This window comes from Nelusetta ayraudi, unplaced genomic scaffold (genome assembly GCF_046127955.1).
Source record: "Nelusetta ayraudi isolate G7.1 ecotype Tasmania unplaced genomic scaffold, CSIRO-AGI_Nayr_v1 ptg000005l, whole genome shotgun sequence".
NCBI lineage: Eukaryota > Metazoa > Chordata > Actinopteri > Tetraodontiformes > Monacanthidae > Nelusetta > Nelusetta ayraudi.
This window is the reverse complement of record NW_027466055.1, coordinates 3,578,731-3,590,439: the sequence shown is the minus strand read 5'-3', so window position 1 is coordinate 3,590,439 and position 11,709 is coordinate 3,578,731. Positions and strand designations below refer to the sequence as shown.

At 42.1% G+C, this 11,709-nt stretch overlaps 1 protein-coding gene across 3 annotated transcripts; it reads left to right on the top strand.

The window, feature by feature from the left end:
- The first annotated feature begins 13 nt into the window (after nt 1-13).
- eva1ab (eva-1 homolog A, regulator of programmed cell death b) lies at nt 14-11,195 on the top strand. 3 transcript variants are annotated; one of them, XM_076050004.1, is made up of 6 exons: nt 14-1,216; nt 4,308-4,501; nt 6,501-6,662; nt 8,606-8,811; nt 8,909-9,280; nt 9,887-11,195. In XM_076050004.1, exons 4-6 carry the CDS (start codon nt 8,709-8,711, stop codon nt 9,997-9,999), a joined length of 588 nt encoding a protein of 195 aa, XP_075906119.1. In that variant the 5' UTR covers nt 14-1,216; nt 4,308-4,501; nt 6,501-6,662; nt 8,606-8,708; the 3' UTR covers nt 10,000-11,195. The 3 variants fall into 3 exon arrangements, with proteins under 3 accessions (XP_075906119.1, XP_075906099.1, XP_075906110.1); XM_076049984.1 differs by lacking the exon at nt 6,501-6,662; XM_076049995.1 differs by lacking the exons at nt 14-1,216; nt 6,501-6,662 and having other exon boundaries at nt 4,211-4,501.
- Nucleotides 11,196-11,709: the final 514 nt, after the last annotated feature.

Sequence of the window (11,709 nt, the reverse complement as noted above, 5' to 3'; positions counted from 1 at the left end):
GGGGGGGAACAAACAAACAAAACAAAAAAAAACAGGGCTCAGTATCATGTTATTTTGTGGAAGTTTTATGTAATTGTCTTGATCATTTTCACGTTGTAACGTGAAACAATTACATTACTTTGTGAAATTATCACATTATTTGGTGATAATTCTATGTTATAAGGTGAAACTAGCACGTTATTTCGTAAAAAGTTTAAAGTGAGTCTCACACTTTTTGATGGAACCTTGACATCAGCTAACTCACTGCATTTGCTGAACTTTCTTGAATGACTTTTTATTTTAAGCAACATGTGTTTAACACATACAACACATCTGAAGCTGAACATCAGAACACCAGACCTCAACTGAAGGGAACTACAGTGGGAAAGTTGAGCAAAACCGTTAGCATGTCAGGGATTTTACAGTGGACTTCACTGGTATTCTGTGGGTGTCCAGCCCCGGCCACGGAAGTTCAGTGAGGACTTTTCGTGCGCACCAATAGACCTCATTAAATCCTTCTTTACCCTCCACTGGCTCCAGCTCCACGGCAGCAACAGTCCTTACGTAAGTACACTCAGCGACTCCACGAGAGGCAGTGGCGATGCGCAGCTGCGCGACCCAAGTCAGCAGAAGTCAGCCAGTCTCCTTTGCCAGCGTGCCGCTAATGGCTTCGGTGCTGACGTTTACACGGCACACAGTAACAGTCATGCTTTTGCACACGCTTGAAGCCAGATATGTCCTGGTTATATAGATAGATCATAATCTTACGCATCCTGAAATCCACAGCACGCGGCGCAGTCAGTGCAACCTTCATTACAGTCGAGGAGCTGAATCTGTTTGTGTTTGCTTACCTAAAAGCTGATTTTGTGGATTTTCTTTTCATACACACATATACATATAGATGATTGATTGATTTTTTTAATTTATTTATTTTTAATCAGTGCACAGCTTCTGCAAACGCAGAAAAAACCTTTGATTTCCGCAAATTCAGCACAGACCAATGCAGAAACTACAAAAGGTTCAAAGTAGCATCCTGTTGCTAATTTCTAGCACTCGCTGGGATCCTATTTGGAATTTAATAGATTATTTAAAAAAAAAAAAAATAGAATTAAAAACTTTTACGGTCATGTTTGTCAGTCTACAGGTACCAAACTTGGGATACAAACATCAGACGGATAAAGCCAAGAGTGGGTGGTGGTGGTGGTGGTGGTCGTTGAAGAAAAAGAAAAGCTTGTAGGTGAGCTCAGTGTAAATATTAAAGAATAGCGTGCTAAAGGAATAGAGTTGTTCAGACATGGGAGAAGATAAAACAGAATAAAAACATATGAAGACATGGAGATAAGAGGGAGCGGAGGATGAGTCCAAAAGGCCCTCACTTCTACTTGAAGCAGTCATGGGAATGATTTGATTATGCCAGATGAGCAGCTGTCTTATGTAACGTGCATGCACAAAGAGCTCACATATAACGAGGGGTCTGTGCTCGTGCCATGAACCGACGCAGGGCTTCGGTGGTCTGCAGCAACGGTGAGTAAAACACCAAAAACAAGCTCACAGAGGGTCTGCACCACACAGCGAGGTCAACCGGCACCCGATGGGGCTTCTAGTCCCACAGACTGGTGAGAGCCTCAACTGGAGAGGTCAACCAGGAAGTGATAACAGTTTGGGACTCCAAACTGGATTTCAAGGTGTTGCAACCTGTGTCCTGAACAAAGTGGTCGACTTTCTAATAGTCAGGGAAGGTTTCTGAAGACGTTTTGGGAAGTGGATGTTGCTGCTGTAAACTGAGGCGCAAGGAATCGCTCTTCAAAATCACAAGGTTTGGAAATCCATTTGAGCAATACTCTGGGGAAGACCTGCACCCAGTAGTAGTTTCTAAGCTCCAGCCATTGTCAAGTAAAACTAGCTATGTAGTTTTGCAGCCCTTCTTGAGAGGTCGACTGGCGGTTGTGCTTGCACCTCACTGGCCAATGTTCATGAAAATACAACTCCAGAAGCAGATGTTACTCTTGAATTTATTGACAAAGTTTTGGACTAGACCTAGAGTCGGTGTTGAATGAATAAGATATTACTCAACCCATGTTTTAATTAATGTGAATTCAGATTTGTATCTCCTAATCTGGTCAGACTGAACCCAGGAGAGCTCATTTTACCTCACTGGCCACTCTCAAGCCTGAGGTGATGAATAATGAAGTGCAACACTCAGGAAGCCCGGACTGTTACGTAGGCTGAGTGTTGGCATCTGAAACTCACAACTCCTGTCCCTTGCTATTTCAAACATGACTGACAACAATTCCTTCCAGAACACGCTGCACTTAATATTTCATCGCGCCAAGCTGGAGGTGCAGAGATGGACGCATAACCAGAGGTAAAGTGGTGCGTGTGCGTGTGTGCGTACGTACGTACGTACGTATGTACGTGCGTGCGTGCGTGCGTGCGTGCGTTAGTTATGAAGTGCAATGTTAGCTGTTTAGATGTGACTTTTTTATGAACTCTGAGAGGCCTTTAGATGCAAACTGAGGAAGAGGAGAGTTGGTGGAGTTGAGAAACTGGCGTTTGCTGCGTGTTTTACATGTTACTACTGCTGTACAGTTAGGATCTCACACTGTGGAGGCATGAAAAGACAGCTAATTGTTTCCTCCCATTGCTGTCATGGGCATAATAATGCGGCTAATAACCATGAAAGAATGACTGTGATGGGCGGAAAACGTCCTCTCTCGACCACTAAAGGGGTCTGCAGAGGGGAGCGGCTGGAACAAAAGCTGAAATTTCAAATTGTCTAAAGCGCCCTGTGTTACTCTTGTTTTTTCAGTGATATCGAATATTGCACCAAAACAACCCTGAGGTTCTCCATGGAGAACCATTTGCTGACACGCTGATTTGTATGCAAATTTGGAATAAGTGGAGGAGGAGTTTGAGTTTGAGTGGTGAAGGATGGTCAGAGCAAACAATGCTGGTGAAAGATTGAGGGCTGGAAAACAGATCAAAGAGGCTCAATGTTTGTATTTATTTGAAGTCATGGTAATGACCGGCTGGCCCAATGCAAACATCAATTCTGTATTTTATGGCACAAATCAGTATTTTGAAAGGTACTGGAGGCCCATTGAAATTCACAACATTGCTGTAATCACCTGCAATATTCTCTGTTTTGAATTCTATTTGAAATATTTGCATGCTAACAAGGTGTTAGCACAACACTTATTAGCTGCTCCTCAAGGGTAATAACCACTGTGCCAAGCTGATTGGAAGACACTTTAACCCTTGCTACTCTTGCTTTTTCTAGGAGTTCATTGACAGGATGGAAATACTTCATGGGATCTTTGAAAAAAAAATTTTTTTCATTAGTTTCTGAAATCAAAACAAAAAAGTTTGACAAAAAAAAACAAATCTTACCTTATCATATCCATATCCACATTGATTTAGTTTAAAGCTGTGTTGACTGTATGCTAAACAATTGCATGGGCAACATTACATTCTCACGGGCGTCTCATCCTCCTTCTGTTTGCTCCTCTGCCAGCCTCATCACATTACACTATTCCCACAGAAAGACAAGCGAGGGAAAGCAGAGGGCAGGGGCACCGGTGACCATGTGTACGTCATTTTGAAGGCGTTAGTGAGAAACTAACACACAGAGAGGAAGGCGAGAGAGATGCTGGAGATTGGTGGGGAAAGAGGAAGGGGGGAGTTTGCCAACCTGTCGCAAGCTCTTATGTCACATTCCTGCCCGGAGGTCCTGACCTGTCTCTTCTTCTTGAAAATAACTTGGCAAGGAAGCACAGTGTCAGAGATCTCTGTGGCTTAAAGCAGCCAGAGCAACAGTCATTCTCCCGCTGCTGCTTCCAAAACAAAAAAACCCAGACACGGAAAAAGACCATGACTGAATGTATTTTTCTTCTGAATAAAAAACAATGAAGAGACAAAAACATGAATGTCAGCCTGTCTGAGTCAATGCCTAGGGTCGAGTTGTAGTCCTTGATATTGGTCTTAAGACCATTTTTTCTCTCTCTGTCTCGTCTCAGACTCCGAGGCATTTCCACTCAGTCTCAGACTGGGAGAGGACTGGATCTTTTGATCAAGACTGATAGAGACTCAGCCAGCACTGTAATGACATGATAATAACATTAAAGAATACAGCTGATGTCTTGTTGTGCTGTGTTTGTGACACCCAGAGTGACCCCCCCCCCCTCCATATTCCTAGTTCTTGTCTCAATCTTGATACTCTCTAGTCTGATAATCTCTAGTCTTGATAATGTCTTGGTCTTGGTTGGTTTGGTCTTGACTACAATGCTAGGCTAGGGCACCAAAGTTGTTTTTGTTTTTTTTTTATAAAGGGGACGGCAACAAGCAGAGAGTAGAGGAGAGGCGAGGAGCGGCTAGAGTGGAGCAGAGGGAAGCAGAGCAGACAGAGGAGAGGACCAGTGGAGAGAGGAGGAGGAGGACAGAGGAGAGAAGAGAGGGGGAGTCGGAGGAGAGAGCAACGGTGTGGAGACAACACGCCTCAGAGGGGATCTCGCCACTGATGATTGTAAGTGTTTGCACGTGCATGCGACGTTAGCGTGACCATCGTACGGCGCTCCCTCTCCCTGGCTTCCACTTCCTTTACCTTCCAGCATGTCTTTCTCAACCGTTTCTCTTCTCTGATCTCCCTCTTTTCCTGCTAATTGTGTCACATGACACTTTTCCCCCCTCTCAGTCCCCAACACTCAGTTTTGCAGGTTAGAAAGATAATGAGCCGGACCAGTGTCACAGTGTGTTTGCTTTATAAACACGCACCAATGAGGGGAAATGTGCTTAAAGTGCGTCCAGAGTATGTGTGTGTATGTGTGTGTGTGGAGAGCGCCTCTCTGACCGTGCCTGTGTGTGTGTGTGTGTGTGTGTGTGTGTGCGTGTGTGTGTGTGCGTGTGTATGTGTGTGTGTGTGTGTGTGTGTGTGTGTGTGTGTGTGTGAGCGTGCGTGCGTGTGTGAGTGTGTCTGTGTGAGTGAGTGAGCTGAGCTGAAACAGGCTAAAGAACCATGTAGTCCACTTGGCCACATGGGAGAATACAAAAGGCTGTTGTTCCATATAATAATTTTGTCTGGCTGCACAGGGAAAAAAGGGAGAAGAAGAGGAAAGTCTGCTGCTGCTGCTGCTGCTGCTGTTTGCATGTTTGATTACACTTAGTTCACACGGCAGAAATAAGATTGGATTGGAGTAAGATTTCGTACATCTGTTTGCTTCTGTATTGAAATGGAATCAGATGCATCCATGCACTAGTTTAGCTATAACCATGTGTATAGTATAAAGCAAAATTTAATCCACCTTCCACTGTAATGTAAGACAGAAAAACATGAGGAGCCATATTCCACCGTGGTAAAATCCAACTGCACCACCTCCAAAGTTTACAACTGAACGTGTCGATCACTCTTGTAGAAACAACAACAACAAACAACAAAACCCTGCTGAACCTAAACCTACCGGATATAACTTAATATAAGGGGGATCAACCCTGAAACCACTTGTCAACAGAGTGCTAGGTGAGCTCCTGCTGTTAAAATGAGATTATTGCTACTTTTTTAGATTGATAAACATAGCACAGTCACTGATCAGACTTTTCCTATTTAGCTACTATTCCCAGGGCCAAGTAGTATGATTCAAATCCAAATTTGAATTTGCTCCCTATTCACACTGTAACTTTGGTGGATTCAGTTACATCTAGACAGAGCGTAGAAGCTCCTTTGATCGATTTTATCTAACAAATCTTACCAATAAATGTTACCCTATTATAAGCAAAACAATAATTTATCATTTTTATTATTATTATTGTTATTATTATTATTATTATTATTATTGTTGTTGTTGTTGTTGTTGTTGTTGTTGTTGTTGTTATTATTATTATTATGTAATTAAATTGACTTTAGACTGTTGTTCATACATACAAGGATTATGCAATGTTGTTGCTGTAACAAACAGTAAACCAAATGGTCAAGTGCACGAGACAAAAACACAGCGTGGAGAGAAGAAGGGCAGCCATGTCTAGCAGCATTTACACATAACATCACAAAACGACCCTGACAGTCAGGGGCTTCAGAATTGCTCCGAGGCTGTGTTGTGTTTGGTTGTGTTAGTTAGCGCAGCGGTGCCTTCCGATCTCTTGTTGTGCTGTTGTCTCTCGGGTTTTCTGTGTTCATGCACCGTATATCGCTTCTGAGGCTTCTTTGGGGTTTTTCATACAATTACGGGCCCGAGGTGTGTTGCGTGCTGATGAATGTGGGACACTGGGACAAAAAGGTGTTTACTGCACAAATGTTGTCATAAATGTGACAACACAGATTCCCTGCTTGTGTTTTGCCCATCTCATGCTGCAGAAAATGGACTTAAATTTGGGTCAGCTTGGGCTCTCTGAGAGCTTCATCCATTTTTTATCAGGTTAAACATCAGCAACATCTTTACGGCGTTATAACATGCAAGTTCCTTGTTCATTTGAATCTGTTGCATGCCATTTTTTTCAGCTTCAACTCTGAAATATTCTTTTAAATCTCCCAGATCTGCTGCACAGCAGCAGTCGGACATGTCCCCCTGATCCCAGGTCCCATCTTTCCACCAGGAAGCCTGGACGGATGCCTGAAGCAGAGCTTCTGTAACCTTAGTGAGAAACAAACAAACACGCCTTCCAGCCAACAAATTGTAATTGGCATCTTCGCTTTGGTAGGTTCTAATTTTTGATCCAGCTCTGGCTCTTCCACCTCATTGTTGGTAACAGCAGCCTGTTAACTCGTGAATGCCTCACTTTCACTGTGAAGAATGGCTGGACTCCTTGTCTTTGGCAGCTGGCAGAATCATGTTTAATTCCTTGACAGTTCATGAGTTTCACTTTATACTTCAGAACATACCCTGAAATCTTCACAATTTAATGTGGCAACTAACGAGTTAATACTGGTAATACACTCACCTCAAATGTTATGCGTTTGACTCTGGGAGCCTGTGACATGTTCACACAACGCTTGATTTTATTTGGAATAAGAAATTCAAAACTCTTGAGAACTAAAATGTTTGTGAAGAACGACATGCTGTCACTTGTATACACTCCTGCCAAGCGCCATCTCAAAATGTTATGTGTAATTATAGAGTCACGCTACACCAGAGGACAGACTCTCCAAACATTGCAGATATCAAGAGTCATGTTTCACACAGCGGACAAAAGTCATTTGATTTTCCTTCATCTGAAAAAATAACGCCTCAGGTAAAGAATGGAACAGTTTGCAGGATTTGCTTGTCGGTGGAGCGTGGAAGTGAAGATAACGTGAACACTCTTGCCCTGTCACCACTTTCCTGGTGTGATTTCACAACCCTGAACCACTGCAAGTGAAAGCTCTTCATTTGCATGACCCATTGTGGGAAGCTGGGGCTTTTAATTGGCCAATTTCCTGATAAGCACTCAACTTTTAATGTCTTTGAATTAAAACAACAACAACAACAAAAATCACCTTATCTCATTATTGAGAGCCCCCCCCCCCCAACCTTTGAGACATCCCTTTTTAATTTGTAAAATATGAGGGGAAAAAACTCTTTTGAGTGTTTCATAACAAGGTCCATTAACATCCACGTGTCTGTGTGTGAAACTTTGTACGTTGCTATGACGATGGAATGTGAGGTGAGAAGCCCCCCCCACCCACACCTCCCAATTTGGGTGAAGTTCAAACGGTTGACACTTTATTCCAAACGCTGCAGGCTCTCAACTCAGGAATGTTTTTAATGTGCAGGAAAGTGAGTGGTGATATCGGCATAAAGAGTTACAGCTTTGTAGTTCTCAAAGTACTCTGTAATTAACTCTCCACGTCACAGTCGTGGATGGAGAGAAATGACTGGGGAAGCACTTCTTACAAGACCTTATTTTCAACATTGCAGTTCAGTATCACAAAATAGAGTCTGGATAAATTTAATGAGTCAGGTTGGTTCCTTAAAAAAATAAATGAAAGGTTTCATTTCTAAAAAAACAACAACAACAACAACAACAAAAAACAGGAAGATAAACAGGAAAATGTTAAAGTTTGTTTTTCTACTTGGTAATTTCTTTCCCAGTTTAAAGTGCTATAAATTCTTCATAAACTGTGTGAGTGGTGCCGTGTGAACTTGAAATTTGGTTAGGTGAAATGATACGTGACCTCTCCTGATCACATGCTTTGGTCTCTTGTGGGGCACCACATGGCTCAGTGCTTGGCCATATCCTCTTCCTGTTACACATGTTGCATTTAGAGGCAGATATAGCCATGTACAACTTGTCCTATCATTGTTAAACTTGTGGTTTACAAATTAATTTGCTGATCAAACCAAAGTGATGCACCAAATCTTGTTTGATTGCATCACTATTACAAGATATGGCCGTCATAAAATTCCCTCATTGTAGATGAGAATAAAGTATGAATCTATTATCTTTGGCTCATGATCTTTCTGTTTTAATGTGACTTATTTATTTTAGCCCTATGTTATGTTTCATTCTTGCTATTCCATGATGTAAAGCTCTTATTGAAGTGAAGGCTGCATGAACAAATGACTCTTACACTAAAAACTGATATTCATGCTTCTTCTCTCAACTCATCCTCTTTTTGATTCTGTCTATTTCCTCCTCACCTCATCCAATCATCTTTCAGCCTCTTCCTCCACCCATCTCCACCTCCCAAACCTGCAATTTATTGGAACCATGAGAAAGAACCTTCACTGACCCCAAGAGAAGAGAACAATAGACTGGCAATCATGAGCGCTCCAACAACAGGAAGCCCGAATATGGATGTGACGGTGGTTTCCAAAGAGATGGCTTTGCTAAGTAACTTGTTGGCAGCTTATACCTTCATTGCAGGTACGTCCAAATTGAAAATTGGCCATGTGTCACATGTTGCGAGAACTCCGTCCCAAAGAAGAACTATTTTAAACTCAATTTTAAAACATTTTTCCAGACCAGCCTGAGAGGACGGCATTGGTGTTCCTGGGCAGCGTCTGCGTTGGCCTTGTCATCACACTCAGCGCCATCGTCTTCCAGATACACTGTCGAGCTGACTGTCACTATGGCAACAGCAAGCAGCCCCACCGTCGCCACAGGAGGAAGCACCATCACCACCATCATCACCACCACCGTCCCCACTGCCCTCACCACCGACAGGCCATAGAGAGCCACCCTGAGAGCATGGCTGTGGTTACCCATTCGGGGGAGAGGCCAGGTGGAGACAGCGAATCAGAGGAGTGGGATGAAACAGCAGACCTGTCAACGAGGAGGCGGCGGCGCTTCGAGAGAGCTCTCCTTAACGCCAGCATGTTCACATCAGCTGAGGGTATTTCCTAAACACACAAAGCCCAACTCAAGACAGGAACTGCCCTTTAGTCCGACCTCCCATTAGGGTTAGGGTTAGGGTTAAAGTTAGGGTTAGGGGAGGTCAGACCAATGCCATGTTCCCCTCAAAACAGTGATAAAGGAATCTGGAATATTTCCAGCTGATAACGTACACACTTCTAAAACAATCAGTGTGATCGGACCATCAGGACAATTAATACATTTGACAATAAATGTTGTCTTTTTTTATAGCACTTCTCCTACTCAACAGTTGAAATATTAATTGTCATGCTTTCACATAGTGTTCACAGTAGCTTATATAACACAATGTAAACCTAATACTGCTAAGAGTCCTGGTTTATGCTTTCAAGGAGAGTCATACTATTGTGGTATTTAGATAAAATCCCTTCACTCGAAGTGGCAGGTTTCATTTCAAGTTTCATTTCAATGCTTTGGTTATATAAACCGACTCACTGCTCGTATCGCTGCGCTCTGATCACTGTGTGACCTGACGTACAATTTGACGGTGATGTGAGAGGACAATGTGTTGACGTGATTTAACCCTTTTTTTTTTTCGTTTTTGTGTGTGCAATGCCTGTATCATCAGAGTTGGACCGCGCCCAGCGGCTAGAGGAGCGTGAGAGGATTCTCCGAGAGATCTGGATGAACGGCCAGCCGGACATCAGTACAGTCACACAGAGCCTCAACAGATATTATTGACACAAAACCAAACAGGCATCCGGGCAGAGGGACATTAGAGGAAGTGTGTATGAAGGGGGATTAATATATGAATTAAGACTTGAACTAATTATGAAACCATGTGAAAGATCAACAAAGATCAACAGTCTGCTCTGCTCCAAACAAAGCGATGGATCAAATCCTTATTGAAAGTTCTGCGTCCTGCGACTAACGGCTGTGTCCAAGTCAGAGGGTTAACACAAGATTATCCTCTCTAGAGGAAACTGTGCCGTAAAGATTCATTCTGTGAATTGTCAGGCTTTATGTATGTATTTTTTTATTTTATTTTGTTCCCTATTGGTGCTTAAAATGAAACATTGCACAGATGAGGTGGCTGTGACGTTACAGTGTAGCCGTATCTTCAATGTGTGTTGACTCAACTTTTGGTGAAACTATGTTGTTGTTTGAGAAAATTGAGAAAATCTTCTCCAGGATAAAAAAAAAGAAAAAAAGAAAAGAAAGAAAATGATCACCTAAAACAAAATTCTACACACTCTGCTGCTTCTCTGCTTAGATGTACAATCTTAAATACTGAGAAAATGCGCTCTTAAAGCAAGGTCATAGAAAGTGTGTGTGTGTGTGTCTGTGTGATGGTTCATTAATTCAGGTCTGACCTGACTAATCTTTTGGCTGCATGTGCAGCCTCGAAGTTCATCAGCAATAAGTGTTATTGCTCATTAGGAAAGCATGTTGTCATGTTTGACATGATCATGCTTCCTTTGTCTTTCTCATGTAATAATGAGCACAAAAAAGGCTTTGTTATCTGTGCATACAAATGAAATTAAGACCGTAAATAAAATACAGTTTTATGCCTCCAAGAGTCTTTGGGTCGTAATACTATCTGCTGATGTGACTAGCAGATTATAAAGATTAAACAACAATTATCCTCTATAGGAATAGTGACCCTGACTAAATCGAATGTGTCGTGTTGTTGGAACGTAGCTCTGGCCTCTGCAACAAAACAGTTTCCAGTTTGTTTTCTAATAAGTGCAAGAGTTTAACTCCCCCTAATGTGCAGAAAGTGCTATTACCACTAAACTGGAAATCTTACGCTTGTTAGCGCAGCAACGTGTATTATCAGGAGTGCCTGATGATTTAGATAAACGTCTGTGAGCACATTTATGCGGAATTTACACAAAATATGTGTGAGTGATTAAAAATGTTTTTTACACCCCCCACTACCCCAAAAAAGCTCCATGCTGTTCATTACTTGTTTATTGGTTCTACTTTTTTCACACTTTAATAACACAAAAGTCCAAAACATCAAACAGGCTCAGATGGGTAGCAGCAATCACATATTTGCTGTGTGATATGATTGATTATGATGTGATTAGATCCCTACGATTTTGAGTGGATCCCTGTTTCAATTTAAATGTACAAAATTCCTTGTATCACGCATAGGCTAACCCTAATTCCTCAACTATCAATGCTTTATAATAGGCGTACTTACAAGTCAGATAACAAAGGCATTTATAACTGATCAAAATGTGTACTACATTTTTTTTTTTAAAGTGTTACCATATAATTGCTGTTGTGCCACACAGACTATTGGCATTTAATGGTCATTCAGAGGATCTTTCTGGATGATCTTTACGACAAGTGTGTGTTTCTTGAACAGTCCTGCGTCCTGCTCCCTCTTACTCTCCCAACTCCCAGAATGTCAAATAACCAAAGTGTAACTCACAAACACAA

Bases quoted from the DNA above. Each gene is read 5' to 3' on its own strand.
- eva1ab (XM_076049984.1), top strand. From the start codon at position 8,709: ATGAGCGCTCCAACAACAGGAAGCCCGAATATGGATGTGACGGTGGTT. The intron at 8,812-8,908 runs GTACGTCCAAAT...ACATTTTTCCAG, and splicing joins AGCTTATACCTTCATTGCAG to ACCAGCCTGAGAGGACGGCA. The intron at 9,281-9,886 runs GTATTTCCTAAA...CTGTATCATCAG, and splicing joins CATGTTCACATCAGCTGAGG to AGTTGGACCGCGCCCAGCGG.